The 22365-nt window shown below is 38.5% G+C and overlaps 3 protein-coding genes across 3 annotated transcripts; all 3 read left to right on the forward strand.

The window, feature by feature from the left end:
- Positions 1-46: 46 nt before the first annotated feature.
- Positions 47-3633, forward strand: LOC5509366. The gene is made up of 2 exons (XM_001629857.3): positions 47-1828; positions 2372-3633. Exons 1-2 carry the CDS (start codon positions 208-210, stop codon positions 3442-3444), a joined length of 2694 nt encoding a protein of 897 aa, XP_001629907.1. The 5' UTR covers positions 47-207; the 3' UTR covers positions 3445-3633.
- A 471-nt stretch (positions 3634-4104) lies between these two features.
- Positions 4105-11701, forward strand: LOC5509382 (3-ketoacyl-CoA thiolase, mitochondrial). The gene is made up of 7 exons (XM_032378308.2): positions 4105-4363; positions 4766-4894; positions 5848-5964; positions 6727-6874; positions 8834-9009; positions 10742-10942; positions 11345-11701. The coding sequence occupies exons 1-7, from the start codon at positions 4181-4183 to the stop codon at positions 11582-11584; spliced, it is 1194 nt and encodes a 397-aa protein (XP_032234199.1). The 5' UTR covers positions 4105-4180; the 3' UTR covers positions 11585-11701.
- A 2202-nt stretch (positions 11702-13903) lies between these two features.
- LOC5509365 (protein aurora borealis) lies at positions 13904-21155 on the forward strand. Its single transcript, XM_032378305.2, has 12 exons — positions 13904-14186; positions 14403-14450; positions 14541-14596; positions 14897-14927; positions 15590-15683; positions 15800-15886; positions 16039-16095; positions 16422-16600; positions 16962-17226; positions 18353-19252; positions 19569-19731; positions 20379-21155. The coding sequence occupies exons 1-12, from the start codon at positions 14046-14048 to the stop codon at positions 20632-20634; spliced, it is 2277 nt and encodes a 758-aa protein (XP_032234196.2). The 5' UTR covers positions 13904-14045; the 3' UTR covers positions 20635-21155.
- The last annotated feature ends 1210 nt before the right edge of the window (positions 21156-22365 follow it).

Below are 22365 nucleotides of genomic sequence, written 5' to 3' on the forward strand. Positions count from 1 at the left end.
GTTACGTCATTACTTCAAGTCTATTTATAAGCCTTGCTTCCCAGCCAATCAAAACCTTTGCTAGTTTCGGGAGAAGTTGCACCACAGAGGAAAACAACATGGCGGACAAGCCGTATAAAATAAAAGGTTTTTCAATCAAGGATAATGCAGTTGTGAAGTACCAGCTTTGGAGCAGAAGAAGACCAAGAGACGACGGATAAGACAAAGATGGTGCTCCGTGAAGGCAAGTACGGTCATTCTACGGGGAAAACTCTGCGCTCGAAATTTGCTAGAGGTAGCAAGTATCATGGTGGCATAGAACTACTTCGCGTAAAACCCCTTAGAAAAATCCAGAATTCCTCCAATAATGTTGTATTTTCACTGAACAAGAAGAAGAGATGGCTCATCCCCGAAGATATCAAGCAATCGGGAGCCCTTCGTGACGATTATGGGGTAGAATGCTTGCAAAACATGAGTAACGTTATCCTCGTGGAGAGACAAGCTCATGACTCTGTGTCAGAGACAAGTTCTAAGAAACTCAAGACCAAGCAAGGTTATTGCACCTTAGTGTTTGAAGGCGAAGTTATCCGAGAAAAAACGCCAAAGCTTAGATATGCACAAGCAAAAATACTCTTACAAGACATGGAAGTCATCATCGAAGTCGACGAAAATGCTAAATCCGTTGAGATTCTACGTCCCTTTAACAAAGGTTCTTGGCCTCATAATTTGAAATACAACGCAAAGGAAAAACCTATTCCAAAGAAAAGTTTGCACAGAGGCAAGAATAAAAGGATCTCATATTTAGACACAGCCGATTACTATGACTATGAGGATTACCAAGAAGAGGCCAATGAGGAAGAGAATGGCGATAAGGAATTCTCTAGTAGATATCCAAGCTTGCAGCTTAGTGATTTTCTTATCACATCAGAACCTATAAAAGGACACGTCAAGAGAGAAAGCCCCTTAAAATCCCATGGTCAGAATGAAATCTCTACAGATACTCATGACAGAAAACAGCATTGTGTCAATTTATGTCAAGAAAATGAGATAAAGAAACATAAGGAGCTAAGAAGAATGGGAAGTGAAATGATTGAGTTTCTTTCAAAATCTAACCCACGCAAAGCTTCAGTTTTATACAAACATGAACCTCACAGAATCCAAAGGTTTGCTGAGCATGGAGAAAGAGGAAAGAAAGTTCATCGCCAATTCACAGATGATAAAGTTCAAGAAGAGCATTTTAAAGTATGTGTCAGCTTTAAAGAAAGTGAGCTACATGCCAAACAGCTTTTAAAAAACTGGGGTAATATGTATCATGAGAGTGGTTCTCTTCCCAGAAAGTTTACCATTGATATCTCAAGCCTGGTGGCTGGCTGTTCATATGATGATGTTGCCCCTTTTGTTTGGTTGCTTTTTGAAGAAGCTGACACATGCGAAGGGAAGCAGACAGTGTTAATACGCTCTTTGGTGGTGTGTGATGGTCTAGAGAGGTTTTCCATAGCTCTCTGTCAGTCAATAAAAAAAGAACTCATTCTCAAGCTTCACAAGTTATCAAACTCTCAAGATAACATAACTGTGACAGACATCATCTTCACAGCTGTAAATTTCTGGCAGATTAGTTTTGAAAAATATGGTACTCAGATCACTACTTATTATAAAAATCCATCAAATCTGATGATTGAACAAGTGTTTGGATGGAAGTGCATTAGCTTTTCTCATCGCCTGGCAAAACTAGAAGTGAGAAAAGCAATGACAAAATGTGGATCTCAGCTGCCTTCAAGCAAACCAAATGGCATGCTGAGGGATGAGGTCAAATTTTGTGGGATTTGCTGTCTGAAATTTGAACATGAAGGTAAATAATCAGTTGTTTAATGCACCATGTTTTCCAGTATCATATCCTGTAAGTCACTATATACAATATAAAAGACCACCTAAGAATTTTTACCCATGGAGCATATTTTACTTCTAAGAGACATTTCGAGTTTGAAGGTGAAGGTATTTCATACTTTACTATATATTGAAAAAAATTGACTAGCACATACTAGAATGTCTGGTCACTTAAACTCTGCATTGATTTGCGAGAGAGGCCTTGTCCATTTTTTCTAGGGCAAGGGACAGGTCCTCTTGCTTTGTAGTGTGAGCTTTTCGCATATATACCATGTTACCTAGCTGCATAGTGCTATACAGCTTATTTTATTGGGTACAAAAAAACGCACCGAACAAGTTGTATTTTACCACACACACAAAAAAACATTTGTCAAAAAGTATATTATTGACACATCCATGAGAAGTTATGTAAAACTATCGACTGTTATTTTAATGATCCCTTAGCACCTCCTCTAAAGGCCTTAATAAAACAAGAATTTGACATTGAATGTATGTACATTCTATTCAGATTTCTCAACCGGTCTGCTCCTGTGCAGTCATAAGTTCTGTAACTCCTGCTGGCATCAGTACCTCACTGTCCAGATCAGAAGTGGCCACTCACCTTTAAAGTGCCCTGGACATATGTGCGACGCCATCATTGATGACACCACTGTGATGTCTCTGGTTCCTGAGCTTCTTGAGCAATTCATCAGGAACAAGGTCAACATGAAGCTTTGCTCAGGCCAACAGTGGCAGCAGTGTGAAAAATGTGCTTTTTATGTAAAGCTTGTTCTTCCTACTTGCATTGCCAATTCAACAGAAGTTCCTGTGCATGTTGTTTGCCGATGTGGAAACACCTGGTGTTCACGCTGTAAGGATGAGCCACACTGGCCCGCGTCTTGCAGTCAGGCTGAAAGGTTTTGGCTGAAATACGCTGACCAATTGTCTGAATATCAGAGGAAGGACTTGTTTTACTCTGTCTATATTAAGCGCTGCCCACACTGTCGCTATCCCATTGAGAAAAATGGGGGTTGTCCACACATGTATTGTATATTATGTAAGGCTACCTTCTGCTGGCACTGCCTCACATTGTTTAGTAAGCATAGTGCGAATGGGTGTAGTATAAAAAAGGAGGAAAAAATCCTACTACAAAGCACTGGGCTGTATAAATCAGCAAAGGACGTAGCCATTTCTAGTAGAACTGCTAGGGCTCCTGGATTTATGAAAAAGTTTCTAAGGAAAGGTGTGCACTTTTCCAAGGACCACTTTTCACCACTTTTGATGAGTTATTTGATTGGTCAAACTCCCAGTGCTGGTTTTAGGAAGGATCTTGACATACCTGAAGTCAAGCAAGCGATTTTCGCAACCCACCATTTTGTTTTCCAGGCTCATATTGTTTTGGAAGGTGCTGCTATAAAGCTTGCCAGTGAACCCTGTGGTAGGAGGATTCACAGTTACTTTTCTAGATTGCTAAGAGCTGTTGATGCGATTGAAAATACAGGGTTTGATCATTCCCAAACTCCAACCCAACTCCAAAATCAGGTCAGGAAGAATATATTTTTGATTAAAAAATGTCTTGGATGCATCTCTAGCTTTTTCTAAATATTTTATTTGTCAAATCAGTCCAATTATTGAGTAGTTTAACATGCATCGATTTCCTCAGCTTTCCAACAAACCTTCATTTGTTTTTACAAGTATTGCAAATTTTAGAATTTAAAAAAAGCTGCTACTGTTGTAATTATTGTATATGTTATTTTTTTGTGTCGAAATAAAACTGGTCTATTCATATTATACCTTTGAAATGTTGTCTATCTCCCCTTAATCTTGACTACATTAAAGTAAAAGTGCTCCCTTTTCCATTTAGTTAAGTTACCTTTGGTTTTTTTCGATTTTCTTTTCCTCAAATACTCACTTTCCACGGCCCTCCCCTGTCAATTTTTTCACTAGGATGCCCACAGGTAGCCCAGGCTCACAGCGAGTGTAGAAGTTCTATTACACTGAGGTTGTTGAAAAAATGTATATTATTATATTCTGATTTCAAAATAAATTTTCCAAAATTCCCCCACCCTACCCCTCCAAAGTAAATTCTTGATTGTCGTTATATAGCACAGGTTATATAACTGGAAAAATTCTTAAAATATAGACCATAAGCTTTAATTTAATACCAGTTTACGATGTATTTTCTTGATCTCAGCTCGTGCTCATGGACTAAAGTTTGACGAATGTAACCTCGTGCTGCTCAATCCCGCGGGCTTCCTGTGCGAGGCCTGGCTTTCTAACAAAAAATTCGCCGGTAAATTAAAGAGATTTTCCCTTCCCTTCCTTTTCCTACAAAATCATGGCCCTTTCAAGACCTGTGTACATCGTAGCAGCCAAGAGAACGGCGTTTGGAGCATTCGGAGGCCGCTTGAAGGATTTTACTGCTACTGTTTTGGGCGAGCACGCGTCAGTTGCCGCGATGGAGTCGGGTAAAGTCGACCCTGCTACCGTTGATTCAGTCATATTTGGCAATGTTTTACAGGTAACGATGGAGACCTTACTTGATCGATCAGATATGACTTATATTGGTTAATCAAACTGTTCTATACAGCTAAAAAAATCCTTGAGATAACGAAATGATTAATGTATGTAAAAGCCAACTAAACTCTTATTTTTTTAACGCCAAATAAACAAAATAAGTATGTACGATCACAGTATTGTACTTAAGTTTGAATATATATATTTTTTATTAGATATGGCACTATCGTATACTAGAGGCCGTTTGGCTTTAGTTGTTGAATTATCATTATAAAAACACATTAAAATTTATAGCCTTTGAACGGGTCATATTGATTGACATAAGTTGATCTGTAGTTCTTGTGCATAATTTAAAAGCATTTTACCTAAAAAGTCCATAATGATGTTTGTTTTTACTCTCCCCCAGTGTGCAAATGATGCAGCTTATGTTGCTCGTCATATTGGGATCAAGTCCAAAGTCCCTGTGACCACGCCCGCCCTCACAGTCAACAGGCTATGTGGGTCAGGTTTCCAATCTATAATCTCTGGAGCTCAGGTATGCAGTCAGCTTTAGTATTTATTGTTTAAGCCATGGCTAAATGAAATGTAAGGCAGCACAACTTTTGCTTCTTGTGGCCAATTAAGTACTCTTCCATGCAGCCATTCTTTGTGTAGGTCACTCAACCCTCACAAGCATTTCATACGGCCACCAAGCTGTGTGGACTAGACTCTTTTTTTTTTTACTTGTATTGACGTGCTGCAATTTGCAACTCATTTGTTAACTGGTTTTTTGGAGTTTGCAGCAAGATTTTATATGTGAGTTTGCTCAGGGGCGTAGCCAGGGGGGGTGGTGGCCTAGGGGGCCCGGCCCCCCCACTTTTAGCAGCCAAAAATACACTAAATGTATGAGACATTATCTAAAAAAAAAAACAGGAGAAAATGCCTTGAAAGTCGCTTTTGGGCCCCCTCCTGTTAAAAATTCTGGCTACGCCGCTGCCGCTTGAAAGTACTAGTGTCCACTTTGAAAACAAACATTCACCACCTTTTTACACTCCAGGTTCTGTTATCTCAGTACAAAAAAAAAAAACAGCAAACCCATCACAGCTAATGTTTTAAAACAGTCAATTTTCATCCAAACTTTCATTTGGGTTTTGGTAAGGTTAAAAGCAACAGCACCATTCCACTCTTGAACTTGCAACAACATGGATTTTGTTTCAGGGCTTCAGTTCCTCTGATTTTCCATCCTGTGCACAGGGTGAACTGTGAGAGGTAGATAGAAAAATTTGTAGAGGATAAGATAAGAAAAAAGAAAAACAGCCAGAACTTGAGAATTAGAAATGCTTTTCTCCAAACCAATAAGAACTATAGTTAGCTTATAATAACAGTTCCCCCTCCCACCCTATACTTTTGAATTTTCCCAGAAGTTGACAGGTATCTACAGTAGTAACAAACAATTACTGTTTCTAAATTGGAATTATTGCATATAAAGTTATAATTGTTCCATTGTAGGAAATTATTCTTGGTGAAAGTGATATATGCTTGGTTGGTGGCACAGAGAATATGAGCCAGGCCCCTTATGCAGTGAGAAATGCCAGGTTTGGGACAAAATTAGGTCTAGATTTAAAGGTGAGACAAAAAAAAATTAAAAGTGTGTACCACGGCCAGTTCACCCACTTCTGATGAGAATACCTACATCCGATTGTGAAAATAAAAGTCTCACTAAAAGCATTTGAAAAAAAAAAACAAATCACTTAATTTTCTATTCATTTTTTATTTACTTATTTTGTGTGTAGAGAATAAGGAAAAACAGGTTTACTTAACAAATTTCTCATAGTTTTCTGTGGTATGTACTCTTATACACCACAATATTCCTCACCTCATGATCAAAATGTTGTAGAGTCACGAGGCGCATAGCGCCACAGAAAACTACGGAAAATTTGTTTTCTACAACACAAACAACAGTAAAAAACAGTATTATACAAAATCAAAACAGCGCACGCTCGTTAAAAATGGCATGTTTTCTAGTGCATGCGCATGCAACTGGTGTTTGCAACGTGCACAGATAAACGAAAATTGAAAACTTCAGCTTCAAAACCCTGCAGTCTTCATTATTTTTAGTGTCCTTTTGTTAGGATGGAAAATACAGTTACTGCAAAAGATTGAGAACCAAATTTCTCTTGAATTTGAATCAAGGTTTTTCGTCTCTTTCACTTAGTGATAACCTGCAAGGATTGTGTGAAGGACGAATCCCGTGGAATGTCCTCTGATTTACCTTAGCTAACAACCAATCAGAAAGCGAGATTACGCGCAAGTGTTGTAGAAATAAAAGTATGTGCCTAACTTATTCTTGATTTAAAATGTTTCATCTTTAATTATATTGACCCACAGATGGAAGACACGCTATGGCAAGGGCTGACAGATATGCTGCCAGGTTTGCCTATGGGAATAACGGCAGAGAACCTTGCAGAGAAGTACAACATCACCAGGGAGGAGTGTGACCAGTTTGCTTTACTGTCACAGCAGCGCTGGGCCGCAGGTAATCAGCAGAATACCTATTACTCAAACTAAGCTAAAATTCCTTCTCAGATAGCTTGAGCCCCATCTTCTAAAGGGTTTCTGCCTAGGGCCAAAGGATTAAACATTAATTTTTATTATTCATAACTCATGCCTTATTAAATAGCAGTCAAGATAGCATTATGCTCCACAAACATTACAAGCTGTCTAGATTCTGGAAAAAGTTGGCCAACATTCCTTTCACTTTCATGAATAGTTGTTGGCCCTTCTAACTTTGGACTGGAGTTTTAGCAGGAATGTTTGGGAGCTAAAATTCACAAATTTACTTTCCTCCCCCCCCTTTTCTTTGTGTAGGTCCCAACCTTCTGGAAATACTGGATCTGCTCTGTTTATAAGGCTAATAAGGTAGCAAAAACATATTATGTGGAGTTATTTACCGCCATCCAAATAGTTCTCTTGACCCCTTTTTAGAACATTTCTATAAAACCATGGACAAAATCAGTAAGGAGGGAAAGCTCTGCCTTTTTTCAGGTGACATAAATTTGAATTTATTAAATTCAGACTCCCACCAACAAACAGGGGAATTTCTTAATACTTTATTTTCATATTCTTTTCAGCCACATATCTTGCAACCTACTAGAATAACTGATCATTCGGCCACGCTCATAGACAATATATTTTTTAACTCGCTCGAACATAAAACTTGTAGTGGCAATATTGTTTATCCCTTAACAGATCATCTTCCCAATTTTCTGACAATAGATTCAATTAATATCAATGTCTCAAAAAATGACTTCTACCAAAGTACATTAATGATTTTAATAACTGCTCCAACTTATTTGACTTTCATTTATTTGCTGATGATGCCAATTTATTTTGTGCCGATTCTTCATTGACATCCTTAGAGACCAAAGTAAACACAGATCTGTATAATATAAATCGTTGGCTTTGTGCAAATAAATTGGCTTTGAACATCAGTAAAACTAATTTTGTCATTTTTCGACCAGCACAAAAGAGGCTGGCTAGTTCTATTTCTTTATCAATCAATAATAATACCATTAAACAAAAAAATAATATCAAATATCTTGGTGTAGTTATTGACTCCTTTCTTAACTGGAAGGAGCACATTAACCAGTTAAGTAAGAAAATCTCCAGAGGTGTCGGAATAATAGCAAAGCTGCGTTACTATGTATCACCAACAATTCTCACTCAGCTATATTATTCTCTAATTTATCCATTTCTTACTTATGGTGCTATTATTTGGGGCAACACATATGAATCAACAATCAAGCCTCTTTTTATTTTACAGAAGAAAGCTGTTAGAATCATAACTTTCTCATCTTACATTGAACATACTTCTCCTATCTTTAGAAAACTAAATATCTTGAAAGCTCCTGATCTAATCTATTACTTAAATACAATATTTATGTACAAATTTAATTTGAATCTACTTCCAACTCCTTTTGATTCTTTTTTTACTACGGTTGCTTCAAGGCACAAATATAATACAAGACTGGCTTCTAAATCATCGTACTGCCTCCCTTTACCTCGAACTAATTATGGAAAGTTTAATATTCGTTTTAAAGGTGCCTCAATTTGGAATAACATCAAAGAACCTACCAAAACCATGCGTTTGCCTAGCTTCAAGGCTGCAATAAAGACCTCAATCCTTGAAAATTATTAGCCTCTATCTAGTTTTTTTGTTTTATTGCATTTTATTTTGCTGCTGCTTTCATGTATTTTGTATTCGTGCCTTGTACGTCCTTGCTATACGCTCCATTTAATTGAACTTTTTTGTGCTGCCTAGCCAGATTAGCTTTTTAGTTACTTCTAGGCAGCCAATACCCAAAATCTGTAATTATTATTTATTTTCTTACTGTAATTTCTGTGTGTGGTATAAATAAAGTTATATTATATTGTTGTTGCTCTCTTATGAATAGGATATTTTTGTGTATAGATCTATTTTTCCTTTTCCCTACAGCTCATGAAAGTGGAGCATTCACTGCAGAGATAGTCCCTGTTCCTGTCAAAGGCAAAAAAGGCCCTGAGCAGTTTGCTGTCGATGAACATCCTAGACCCGAAACAACTATTGAACAGCTTGCAAAGCTACCAGCCGTGTTCAAGAAGAATGGCACAGTTTCTGCTGGCAATGCCTCGGTGAGTAATTAGAAGAAATTGGAGAGGATATAAAGAAAAAGGGAATTTGGGAAAAGAAGAGAGAAAGGGGGGGGGGGGGGTACCTGGATGTAAGTAAGATTGGGAGAAGAGGGGGAATTCATCAATGAAGATTAGAGTGTATACACCATATTTTTAACCTTTTCACTACTGAAGCCCAATGTGTGTCACATCCTGCTGTTCCTGGAGCCTAATTAGCATTCCCCACTAATTTACACACCAAAACGAAACATGCATGCTCAGTAGGTTTTGGAGGCAGATTGTAAAGAATAAAGCACAGAAACAAGCAGTGCAGATAATGACGTTTTTAATGAACCGAAATATTGGCGTTTTTGCCACTATTGCTTAGAGCTATAATGATTTGAATTTACAATTTCATACAAAAATTCAAATTTCGCGCCATCTTCTCTACCAATGATCTCAAATTTTGCATCAAGATTATTGTTTATCTTAGACACAAAATATAAATAGAACATATAATAAAGGTAGTTGTAAGCATATAGTCATAAGAAATAGTGTAAAAATAAAGTCTGTACTATGATAGTTTATGCCATGCCATGGTCCATTTCATGGAATGCCTGGTGGCAACCTTTACGGCAGAGACCGACTTTGCAGACCGCGCACTCATAGTACGTCTCGATCTTGTAGCCTTTAGGGGTCGTTTTTCCCTTCTTGCTGCATAGAACACATGCCCTCTTCCTTCCTTCTACATGAGTGGCGACATGAGCTGAGGCTGGGATGTTCTGGGGAGTTGGGGGAGCAGGGACTCGTGGGCGCTTTCTCGAGTTGAACTTAGCAATAAGCGATTACGCTAGTTCTGTCTTGAAAACGATAACAGTCCTCTTCCCCTTTCCTTGTAATTGGCGCTTAAATCCTTCAATGACGAATGCGTTGGTCACTGCCAGATTGAACAAAAACCAAAACACGTATTTATACCATTTACGCGATTGCCAGCCCGAGGAATAAAACGATCGGAGCTGGTCCGCGCGGTCAACTCCTCCCATGTGCGCCGTGTAAACATCCGTCACCTTCGGCTTTTCGATGTCTATTTCTTCGCGGCCGCGATACTTTCTTCTCACTGTGCGACCCGGCTCAAGAGGAGAAACATTCGTCGAAAGAAGACTGACATCCCTCTTGTCGTGCCATTTTGTGAAGAGGAGCTGGCCTCGCTGACGCTGAAGCATTCCACCGGGATTCAACTTCTCTTTGGCACATGACGGCAATTCCCTGCGATTCACGCGCACGCGCACAGTCCCGCATGCATAGGTTTTTTGATCTAGCAAGTGGTCAAAAAGCCAAACAGTTGTAAAAAAGTTATCACAGAAGATGTGTCTGTAACTGTTAAGGAAAGGCTTAGCCAGCGTGTCCATGGTCACGCTGTCTGTTTTCTTGCCCAAGGTAAACTTTGTAGTTGCACACGTAGCCGTTGTTCGCGTCGGCCGCCATCCACACTTTTATGCCGTATTTCGTCGGCTTTGCAGGCATATATTGGCGAAAGCCATGTCTTCCCTTGAAGGCAATCATTCCCTCATCGACTGATATGAGCTAGGACAAGCTACCTACGAGAAAATGGTCAGCTAAAATGTGTAAATGAACCTCCCCCCCCCCCCCCCCCCCTGTTCATAATACTGGCTATGGGCCTGACAATGCATATTGAGCATAAAGCAGCAGTGAAAGGTCTGGTATTATATTTTATTATTATCTATGATTGAAGGGTATCTGCGATGGAGCTGCAGCCCTGGTTCTCGCCAGTGAGAAGGCAGTCAAAGACCATGGCCTTACACCACTAGCGCGGCTCGTGTCTTACTCCATTAATGGTGTTGATCCCGCCATCATGGGTATCGGCCCAGTGCCGTCCATCAAGTGTGCCCTGGAGAGGGCAGGAAAAACCCTAGATGATATGGACATTATAGAGGTATGTTAGGTTAAAAGTTATCTGCTGTTAGGAATATGGTTTCCAAAATGTGGTTTGGACTCTGCTTAATTTTTGTCTTTAATAAGACTTTCTCAGGGCAGACAGTTTATTAAAGACAAAAATTTGGCAGAGTTAAGAACCAGTTTTTGGTGAACCATTATTTATTGCTCTGGTTAATGGACACAGCAACTTGAGTATTTTAATTTGTTTGTGCTGATATATATATTGTTCAGAGTTTGAGTGGGTATAGGGGCAGGGAGTACAAATATCATTTTTCTACTACTGTTGTTCTGTCATTCATTAACGAATGTCATGTAGTTTTTTTTATTAGTATGAACCAGGGTTGTTTCTTTATCCCTTAATGCTTGGAATGTCTCCATAGTGTGTTGATTCTCATTTCAGGTTAATGAGGCATTTGCACCCCAGTTCTTAGCTGTACAAAAGGACCTAGGCTTGGACATGAGCAAGACTAATGTAAATGGCGGCGCCATTGCACTGGGTCACCCAGTTGGCACATCAGGAGCACGACTGACAGTTCACCTCACCCATGAGATGATGCGCAAAGGTCTCAAGTATTCCATTGGATCTGCATGTATTGGTGGTGGACAAGGTGTCGCTCTTGTCCTTGAGAATGTGGCTTGAAGAACTGGATTTGGGTCAATGGCAGATTACCACATGTACAGGGGGCTCTTTGGACCTATTCACAGCTAGCGTCTTAGTGGTGATTGTATATTTTTATTAATTAAACCGAAAAACAGAGTTCTGTGTGTTGGTTTATCATTATTTACACAATATATTTACATAGGTGTTGACAAAATACATTTTGTGTGGTGTTCAGTTCAGCATTGGTCTTCAACGCTCTGACTTTGACAAGTCTAGGCATGTGTGATAATTCTTCCCCCATCTAGTTCACCATCTAGACTTTCTTTAGCCTGAAATGATAATATAGGCATTGCAAGATTAAAAAACACAAAATATGTAAACTTCAGTTGGCAAGTTCTTATGGCCACATGGGAAGGATAATGGTCTAGCACTTTGACCAGTATGGCCTGCTTTGCAACAAGAGTCCTTGCCAAAATAATCAACCCAAGCTGACTGTTTGATGTAGGATTATATATAAAAATCCATTGCAACATTTTAAAAATCCCCTGCAACATAAGCCTAGCTAAATGCGATTATATCATTTAAAGATTAAATATTCTAGTAAAATAGTCATAATAATAATTTCATAGGGCATTGCTGTGCATTTTATGGGCTAAAATGAAGAAATCACCATCAGACTAACAAACAGTAATTTGCTGATATCTGAGCCTCGGCATGCTCTTAAAATCTAGTGAATTCTAAGGCTGGACGTTCTTATAACCCAGCATAATTAATCAATGAACATCGATTATCAGTTTGCCAATCGATATCAATCGATAAAATCAGCCGATTACTATTGATTGATATTGGTAATCGATGATTAGTCGATAGCCACACAAAGATATTTCTTAATTTCATCGGCTGTCATCGATTGACTACCCTGGCTTTGATATAATTTCATAACATTATCTGGGTGCAATAAATGTTCATAATGTGAGTTCGTGTATTGAAAAATACGCTTACTGAATGACTGTCGTTGCGATTGTTGATAGTCATTAGTTGAGCTATGATTTGTTGAAATGCTCCTAAATGTTTTGCTAGTTTTGTCGACAGAGATCATAGCAGGCCGCTTGCTTCACTCATCTTGCCATGCAAGCTCGGCTTGAATTACGTTTTTACTCCAACGCTTGTGTGCAGGGAGATACAATATAAATGGCATTCGTTCTTTTATTCAAGGGTCCGTCAAAAGGAAAGGGGGTGGGCCAGCAAAGCCTAGAAAAGGACCAGCGACATGTTTGAAATGTTATAGTAATTATGTGTTTTTAATGAGCTATTTTGAAAAGGATTATAACTCTGTTGCTGCCCGTTTCAAAAAGGTATCATTAAGGGCCTTTAACAATGATCGTATCTAATGATCATATCTAATGAAAATCGATATTAATCAATCATGGTACCATCATCGATTACTAATTGATGAAAGGTCACAAATTTGCACATCATCGATTAACCATCGATTTCCAATATTAATAGATTGATATTGATTTTTGTCGATTATCGGTTTCATTGATTAATTACGCCGGGTTATAAACAAGGATCTAATAAAAAGATTGTAAATGGAAAACCCGATATTATTGTTACTTAGAAGCACTGGGGGTTAGAATACATGGATTTTCTCGCGCAACCTAGCTTGAAATATAAGTAGGTCTACTTTATAAATTCCTAAGAGAGGTACTCCAGGGACTTCTCAGTGAGCGAGGCCGTTACCGTTCGTTGTGTCTTGCATTGCAGCTGCTTCCCGCCTCAATTCCTTTATTACGGACGCTAGGGACTCAGGGTTCACTCCAGCTTCGCATAACTTCACGCATATCGCCAATGTCTCGGTATCTAAACCTGTATTCAGCAGCTTGGAAATCTCTGTCAACGCTGGAGAAAGTCAACGAAAAAAAACAAATATAAGGGATCACTGTACAATAAAAAAGGCGATGTAATTGGTTTTATTTTATGTCTTATTTCAGAAGGGTAGCCAAATGATGATTAAACGCAGGGAAATAGCGTAAAAACCCTTACTTTCCATTGCTTCTCTTGCCGCTGAGACCTTCGTCTTGTCCGCCATCTTGAATTTGGTGTTAGGGTCAGCGGTTTAACTATTCTGGCTAGGTAGAGAGAGCTTTTGAATTTATATAAGAGGAAAAAAAAATTTCACTATTATACGCCAATAAACATAAGACAGACAATCAAAAATGAATGCTTCTCAGAGAACATGGAAGTTGCCAAGGCTAAACAATGCATGAAATAAAGAAAGCAGCATATTTCAATTATCTTTGGAACTAAATTCTCCCAACATTGTAAGCGATCATATTTCCCGACAACCCTCGATTGAGCGGCAAATTCAAAATTTTCAAATTGTGTCCAGTTCAAAAGTTATCATTTAGACTTAACACGAAAGTATTTATCTCTCTTTATCGCCTTTTTATGGGTTACTAATATAACCCATCTCCGTACTTATGCAGAGTCGTTCAGTATGACTGACAGCATGAGTTACTCTGTTTCCTCGCTCGAGGTGACACGAAATCCGTTCGAGAGCGACCATGAAGATAGACTCCACTTCCCTGGCTTCAGTCCGTCTATGTTTACAACGCCAAGGACCCCGATCAGTGAGAAGGTATTAATTTATAACATATTTTTTTGGGGTGGGGGGCACTTCTTTTACCTTTTGTGCGACGGTTGTGGTACATTTTATTTGCTTGGAGATCAAAATTTCGATTTTGCTCGCGCTAATCGCGAAGCCAAAAATGAGAGGAAATCATTTTTCTTGTACTTGGCACAGCGAGCAAGAAGTCCAAGGTTGACCTTTCTATCTAATTTCATTTAATTCCAGCGAAAACCTAAAGAGTTTCGTTGGTCTATCGATCAAATATCTGTTCTTGTAAGTATCAACGTCCCGATGTTTTGTTGTTGATTTGAAAGTTATTTTGTCTTTTCTTTGCTTTCCTTGACATGACCTTTCTCTACTTAGCGCCCGGCTGATATTGATGAATTCCCAAACCAAGAAACAAGCAGCACCCTGGAAAGGTTAAACATGTTTATCAAACACAACCCTTTCCAACATAGGGGTATCCATGGGTGGGTGGGGGGGGGGGGGGGGCTTTACACCATAAAGACAATGTTAGAACCACTCCTCGATTTTTTATTGCAATAGGAACTATATAAAGTGAGTATCAAGAATTCTATAGAAAGGAAGAATTAGGGACCTGCAATGAAAAGTATTGGATATGGTGGACCTGCCCTAGACTACATAAATGCCAGTGCATTTGGGTCAAGTTTTTGGCTGTAATACTAAACTCACCCATCTTTTTTGTGTGTGCAATGCAGAGAACATGAGGTCCAACTTGCAGTTGATGAGGTACTGTGTACAAATAACATGTTCAACATATTGCTATATAAAGGAATTTTGTGAGAAAATTTGAGTGTTTAGAGGATACAAATTATGAGAAGCTATAAGTCAACACAAGGTTGAAAAGGTATGTTGAATGCATCTGTGAAACAGAGAAGTTGTGCCAATGTTTCAAGCGTTAATCCTTCGTTGGAGCAAAAGACGAAGGCAAAGGGCTAACACTAGAAACGTTAGCGCAACAACAGAGGCGTTCAGCATACAGTCCCTTTCAACATTTTGCTGATTTATAGATTGTCTACACAACACCTACGCAGGCCATCTAGTTATTCTACAGCTTGTCTGTAGTCTTTCTAGTTACACCACATGGTCAGGGATGGTTATGTTGCTGATTGCAATGACAGTGTTTACATCCGCTGATTGATAATGGTAATAACAGTGCTTGAATATGCTGATTGCTATGGTAACAATGACTAAGGTTTTAATGATATTGTAGTAAGGGTAAAAATAAGGAGCCCTGGAGGGAAGTGTTCCATTGCAAGTGTTGACTGAAAGAGCAGGCTGTGTGTTTCATTGGAGTTTGTCTACTGGTTGGCTAAAGAATCAAGCTGGTTAGATATGGCACAAAGTTAAGCACAATACATTAAATAATGATATTGTATATCTTTTCACAGTATTTCTCTCAAGATGCAATTGTTCCATCACCTTGGACACCAAATAGATCAGTAAAGCATGTCACCTTTTCACCCCTACCACCCCATACAAAATGTAAGCTAGAAATGTTCCTATATTAAGAAATTAATATCTTAGTATGTAAAGTATGTTGTTAGACAAGTAAACTTTTTACACAAAAATTTGTAATTGACAAGACATTTTGTCTGCAGATATTCCAAATGATAGCTCAATGAATTCATCTAGCAACTCGCAGATTGATAGTCTGAGGACGGCACCACCTAAACTTTGTGCTGATGGTATGTTGAAATGCACTAATGCAATGTAAACCAAAACTGTGTACTGTATGTGCATTTAAACACATGCAGTTCAAACAAACAATAAAACTTAATTCAACTTGACTTGGTTGCAGTTCCAAAAAAAAAAGATTAACATTTTCAACTTGGCTTAGTTTCAGTTCAAACAGACCTTTGTTTGCCCATTGACTTTGACCTGGAAGAAGTGCTAGGTAAGCGAGTTTAAACTACTGTATTCAATCAAAAGAAAATAAGTAAGGGGCAATTATTCAATTACACCGCCCTACCTCTATAACCTACCCCCTAGCACCAGAGCCTAGGACATCTGTACAGTACATAGCTTGAAAACAGCATGCTGAGCCTCCAACCACAGGCTATCACTATTAGAAATTTAAACAAATTGACATGGTTAAGAATTACTAAGAATTGAATTGTCAAAATTGATCTTATATATTTTGGTAGTCCCTTCCCTAAATTTCTTTATACTTTCTAAAGTGTTATCCTCAGTATTTGTCTGATTTTAATTACATGTTTACAGGGCAAGTGTTTTACAATGGCAATGAGGCTGGGGAAAGGGAACTATCCATATCTTCCCTCCGTCGCAAATTGTTCCCCCAAGGGGATGGTATGACCAACCAAGACCACAACAATAATACCCCACACACAGATGAAGTGCAGAAAATCAGATCCATTCTGAAGCATCCGAAGAGCCCTCTGGTAAAAATGATATTTAGTGCTTCTACCATAGCACCCCAACACTCAGATTAACTAACGATTATGGTACTCTCTGTAAAACTTGCACAATTACATCTCAGCCAAATTTTGTATTTGTGTAATCAGCTCTTTACTAAATAGCTATTTTAGCAAAATGAGCACAAAAAATAAAATGCAAATGAGTGTAGGGTAAAAATGTCCACAGTATGTGAAATAACAGACAATTTTTGGTATTTCCAGCAAAGGAAAGTGTGGTATTGAAATAAAATTGAATTCATATGACTTTAAGTTGGAAATATAATATCTTTTTTGAAATATATTAATGGTATAAGAAAAGAAATCAACAAAATTACCCATTTTCCAGGTTACATCCAGTCCTATGGGATGCAAGGACCGCCAACAACCCCATGACTCCACCCACTGTAGATCATCAAGCCCCGATGTCTCCCCCATCAAGACCTCACGCTACTCCCTAGCACTCTATACCAGCCCCATGTGTCTGACCCAAGTGCTGGAGTCATCAGGGGTGGATATAGCCAATGAACTGGACATGTTTCCTGATATCTCCCCCATCAAGGATTATGATAATAACCCACACAATCAGTCAAAGACAGGGCAACACAGGAATGGTGAGTTTTGTCACAGAGTTTAATCTTGTGATGTGAAAAATAAGGCTTTCTTGAAAAATGAAATTTAATGGAATTAATTCAACAAAACTAGCAGACATCAGAGATTATGAATTATGTAAAAGGAGAGGGAAACTAGCAGGTGGAATCTCATTGAAAAGTGGCGGTCAAACTAGAAAATAAACATAGGAATTGGTGGATAATTGGTGTACCAGATGTTCATGGAAGGAGGAGAAGGAGGATTTTTATTCTAACCCTCTGTGGATGTGCTTTGGGGTGTACAGTGAGAAATGAGGGATACTGAATAGTTTTCATTGGCCAAAAGACCTTGAATTCTATATACGCAGGGCCCTAAAACTTGATGGCTCTGTAAACAGGGCTGTAACAGGCCTAGAAATATTAGGAGGGCACAATACAGAAACATTAAGAAAATATTGAGGGGGGGGGGCACATACCACAGTGGCCAACCCCCTGCTACGGCCCTGTTAAATTTATTTCAGTTTTTTTTTTACTTTTGGTAATTGCTTTTAGTAATAAGATGCTAATAGTGCAATGCAAGTGGACGGTGTCTCCATGTTATTTGCATGGAATTATCCATCTGCGTTTTCTAGAACAAAATTACAACACAATCAGGACTATAGATAAAGTTTATTGTACTGTGCATTATAAAATGTGCCGATTTTCATACTTTTACATGCCGCCTCTAACCCTCTTTAAATATTAACCATACCTTGGAGTAAAAAATAATTTTTTTTGTATTTCTAGCGGTAAAATTGATTGATATTTGAGGATTTTGATTCAGTAATAATCACCAATCAATCTTCTTTGCTTTGATTTAACTCACATTTGACATTTGACTTACGGAGCATTTTTGGAGTTTTGTTGTCACAAATAAACGTTATCCTTCAAACTTTAATTTGGGCGCCCTGTGGTCGTCTAACATTGCGGGAATTGGGAACTATAAACAAAGAGAGCAGTCGGGCGTCTCGACAAGTTTTGTTCGTTTGTTGTTCTTTTACTGTTCATGGAAACAGGCTGTTGTAACTAGATGCTCGTTAATTGGACATTTTCAACTGAACTACTTGAAGTGTTTTAGTTAAAAAAAATTGATAACATTGTTATTTTCTAGTCTCTATGGATGGGGGTCCATTAGAGCTGTCCGCTCTGACCGTGTCTGATGAAGAGAGCGAATCGGACCCGCCGGCCAAAGTGACCATGGAAGACCTAGCAAACACAGAGAGTGAAGACGAGATACCAGCGAAGGTAACGATGGAAGATCTTACAGTTGATGTTGAAGAAGACGACGACGGCGAGAAAAAACCTGCTCTCGTAACGATGGAGGATTTAGCGATGGATGATACATCGCAGATAGATAATTCAAGACAGGAAGATATCGAGGATATGGAAACATCATCGATACAGCAGTCTGTTAATCTTCCTCAGGAAGAGGGAGTGTTGAATGGGGGAAAGAAAGCGGAAAAAGAACAACAGCTTAAAATTGGAAAGAATGAAGCGATTAGTTTATTTAAACCACCATCGACATACATTGCAGGTTCACATATAACAGCATTTGCGACACAAAATCATGGAAATGCCAAACATAAGACTTTTGAAGCTGATGATGAAGTTTTGATAGTCAGAGCCAATGCAGCTTTGCGTCGTGCTAACCGTTTCTCTCCACTTAGCTCTCTAGATAGCGATTATGCTACATTTAATGCAGACATAAACAAATTAAAAACTCAGTCAGGATTGGACAATGACATCTCATGGCGTCCTGTCAGTATGTCAACCCCTCTTTGTCCACCCGTGAGAAGACCTAGAGTGTTTGGGAGCTCCACTTTGGAGTGTGACTATTGCCCTGAAGGGAGTACTGATCGGTTAATGTCATTCAAGCGGCTAGCTGAATTGCCACACACAAATGAACTAGGGTACACACCAAGCACTACTGATCACCATGGTAACCGGAGACAGCCTGCGATTGAGGACATTATAAGAAGAAACGAACTGCTCAAAGAGGGGCTCCGAGAAGGTACATTTGACATGGCCCATTTGAACCATTCGAAAAAAGTCAGCAAAGTCTGTTATTTGTTCTAGTTATGGTTAAAATATATAACTTATTAAAGAGCTCAAATGAAAGCTTGTGATATGTTCACCACCCTCATATCTATCAGATGGAGCTGGCTGGAATATTGAATTTGGAATGTCAATAGGTCAACAGCATATCAAATTTTGAAAATACATTGAAAGACTGAATGTTTGCCACTTTTGCTTATTGTAATTTTTTCGGCATCTTTAAGTTGTAAAACTGCTGACGCTATTAGATTCATATGTATCTTATTTTCTAGCCTCGACTCCAACCTATTCATCTGTGCAGTTTGGTAAATGGAGGGTTCCCCGTACTTACCCCTTGTCGTACATGGAGAGAAAGGCCTTGTATGGCAAACCAGTAAGCAAAGCTGTTGAGAGCATTGAGTCACTTGCACCCCGCCTTTATTCCGACTCTAAAAGGTAGGTACACTGAAGCATTTCAGTTATTATTATTGGGAGAATAGAAATCCTTGTAACAGCCTTCAGTCTATGGACTTAAATTTGTCTACTATAACATATGCTCTAGTTCAGGGCCATACTAGTAATAATTGTGAAAGCCACATGATTTCATTGACACCTGTGTATACAGGTATTAAGAACCTTCAGGCTGAATTTTGGCATTTTAAGCACTCTTTTTATGAGAAACTAATCAACCTGGAGAATAAGAATAGGTTCTTATTTGAAAGATCACTCAAATGTTGATTTCAAAATTGTGGATATAACTTATGACATGAAACGTATAAAATATAACAAGTGGGGATAACATGACTGGTTGATGGCAGGTAAGGAAAGATAATTTTCATTAATATTTGGTCCATTGCATACAACATGAGTTTCTGTGTTGTGTTCAGGGCATTTATTGTTATTATTAAAGTCAGCAAGCATTCTGACAAGTGACTGTTATTGTCCAGTGTATAAAAAATAAGTTCCAATTTCGAACCTAAACAGCCTGGTTTTTCAAAAGGTACCCAATTTAACCTTTTCATTCTCTGGAAAATTCTATGTTCTTATTGCAGGCGTAGATCATACGTGACACTGTAATCCAATATCACTTGTTTAATCAACAGAGTATCATGGCCCCCATCTAGACCCTTTTCAACCAGGACCAGCTACCACAACAACAGACCAGTGTCCCCGCCCTCTTCATGGCTGAGCCATGATCATGTTTACAAGGTGTACCCAGATGGCATTGTATCAAAAATGCCAATCCCAGCATTGTACAGGTCAAGGGAGATTGATAGTGGCTTTGAGGACTGGAAGAAAAGTATAAGTCGATGGGAACTATCTATAAAAACACAAACAAGTAGACTGAAATATTCATAGAGTTTAATGTGTTTCTTCATAAAATACACATGTAAATTGCTGTACTGTATGTACTCTTCTAATGAGAGTGGGAAATCTTACCATGATCTGTTGAACTTATATTCCATAGAAATTTGAGTGCAGGCTTGTTTTTGCCAGCTGTAATAAAGCAGTATTATTCAGCATGCCCTTGTAAACAGTAAGTATTATTCAGCATGCCCTTGTACACAGTAAGTATTATTCAGCATGCCCTTGTACACAGTAAGTATAATTCAGCATGCCCTTGTACACAGTAAGTTTTATTTAGTCTTCATTTCAGCCCTTGTAACATTTTATTGTGCTTGAGATCCAATAGTGCTGCATAAGCTATAGGTTTTATAACTTGTGAGAAGACTTTGTTTTAATCAAGATTTAAGAACCAGATGCCATATTGTAGGAATAAGAGGTATAAGCAGACTGCATGTTATCCATTTGTTGTTTGGATATATTCAGGTATCTTATCATTTGATCACATTAAAGTACCACCTGTTTGTCTATGTTTATCATGTTTACATCTTTGATTTTCGGGGGTCCTAATTTGGAGGATAAAACTAATAATCTTTATAATGTAATTTCGAAGTTCCAACTCAGAGAAGTGAGTTAAAGTGAGACATGCTAATGCAGATATCTGTATCTGGCCTTTTGTTTGTTTGTATTCACACACAATTTATTTCAAAGCTACTTATAACATCAAACTGAAAAAGTGCAGATAATTTGGGTTTTATCAACAGCTTTGTTTTTTGGGTTGAAATTTATGCAAATATCATGCTGAGGTCTGGAAGTGTTTCCTTTCCTTAGATATGTTATTTACCAGCTGGGAGGTCCGTTAGGTCTATAAAATACTGACCGAGGCCAAACAATACGGTAATAAACAAAAACAATAACATTATTTTTTTCTTTAATAGAATTTCCAACTTTGTTTAAAATAAGAACGGCCCAGCCTCAACTGAAAATTATTGTCCAGTCAATCTGTTTAACATACAAAAGTAAAAATATGTGCAACACAAATTATTTCGATCTTAAATGGAAGAGAGGCATGTCCTTAACCCATTGACTCCTGGCTTTTTTGGAGCTGAATTTACAAAAAAACAGACTGAAAACAGATACCTCCCCCCCTATTCTGAGTTTTATACAGCCCGTCAAAGTCAAACACAGCTGCACCTAGTCAGCGGTATCCAAGCTTTCCAACAGTGCTTTGCGGTCCTCACTTTTAATCCCTCGTCGATGTGCTGAAGGAAGCACAAGTTGATGGTTGCTTGTATTTTTCATCAAAAATACAGCTATGAGCATATTAGGAGAGTGTCTCAGGACATCATGAAGTCTTTTGGGGCACAATTGAGTGCTTTGCTTATGGATATTTGCAAGCAAAGGTGGATTCATGATGATTTTTTCTTGTTTGGCTTTGCCCGGATGAGAAAATAATTTTCTAATGAATCACCACAGCTCTCCTAAATGCTGTCTTTTCTGAAACCAAATTGATTCCAAAATTGTTTACACTGCTATTCTGGGTCTGTATGGCCTGGAATTGATTCGTTTGGCTTCGGGGTGAAAAGACTTATAAAAAACCATCTGACTTAGACTGATGCCTGAGTATCTTCATCTTGTTGTGTTTATTTTGAATTTATGAATTTTTTGGGTTGTGGGTACTTCCCAAAGCTGGTACAGGCCGGTTGAGGGGTCAATGTGTTAATAACTTCCCAGAAGTTATCTTAT

Source organism: Nematostella vectensis, chromosome 3, assembly GCF_932526225.1.
Source record: "Nematostella vectensis chromosome 3, jaNemVect1.1, whole genome shotgun sequence".
Lineage (NCBI taxonomy): Eukaryota > Metazoa > Cnidaria > Anthozoa > Actiniaria > Edwardsiidae > Nematostella > Nematostella vectensis.

Bases quoted from the DNA above. Each gene is read 5' to 3' on its own strand.
- LOC5509366 (XM_001629857.3), top strand. From the start codon at position 208: ATGGTGCTCCGTGAAGGCAAGTACGGTCATTCTACGGGGAAAACTCTG. The intron at 1,829-2,371 runs GTAAATAATCAG...CATTCTATTCAG, and splicing joins TCTGAAATTTGAACATGAAG to ATTTCTCAACCGGTCTGCTC.
- LOC5509382 (XM_032378308.2), top strand. From the start codon at position 4,181: ATGGCCCTTTCAAGACCTGTGTACATCGTAGCAGCCAAGAGAACGGCG. The intron at 4,364-4,765 runs GTAACGATGGAG...ACTCTCCCCCAG, and splicing joins TATTTGGCAATGTTTTACAG to TGTGCAAATGATGCAGCTTA. The intron at 10,943-11,344 runs GTATGTTAGGTT...TTCTCATTTCAG, and splicing joins ATGATATGGACATTATAGAG to GTTAATGAGGCATTTGCACC.
- LOC5509365 (XM_032378305.2), top strand. From the start codon at position 14,046: ATGACTGACAGCATGAGTTACTCTGTTTCCTCGCTCGAGGTGACACGA. The intron at 14,187-14,402 runs GTATTAATTTAT...ATTTAATTCCAG, and splicing joins GGACCCCGATCAGTGAGAAG to CGAAAACCTAAAGAGTTTCG. The intron at 19,253-19,568 runs GTACATTTGACA...CTTATTTTCTAG, and splicing joins CAAAGAGGGGCTCCGAGAAG to CCTCGACTCCAACCTATTCA.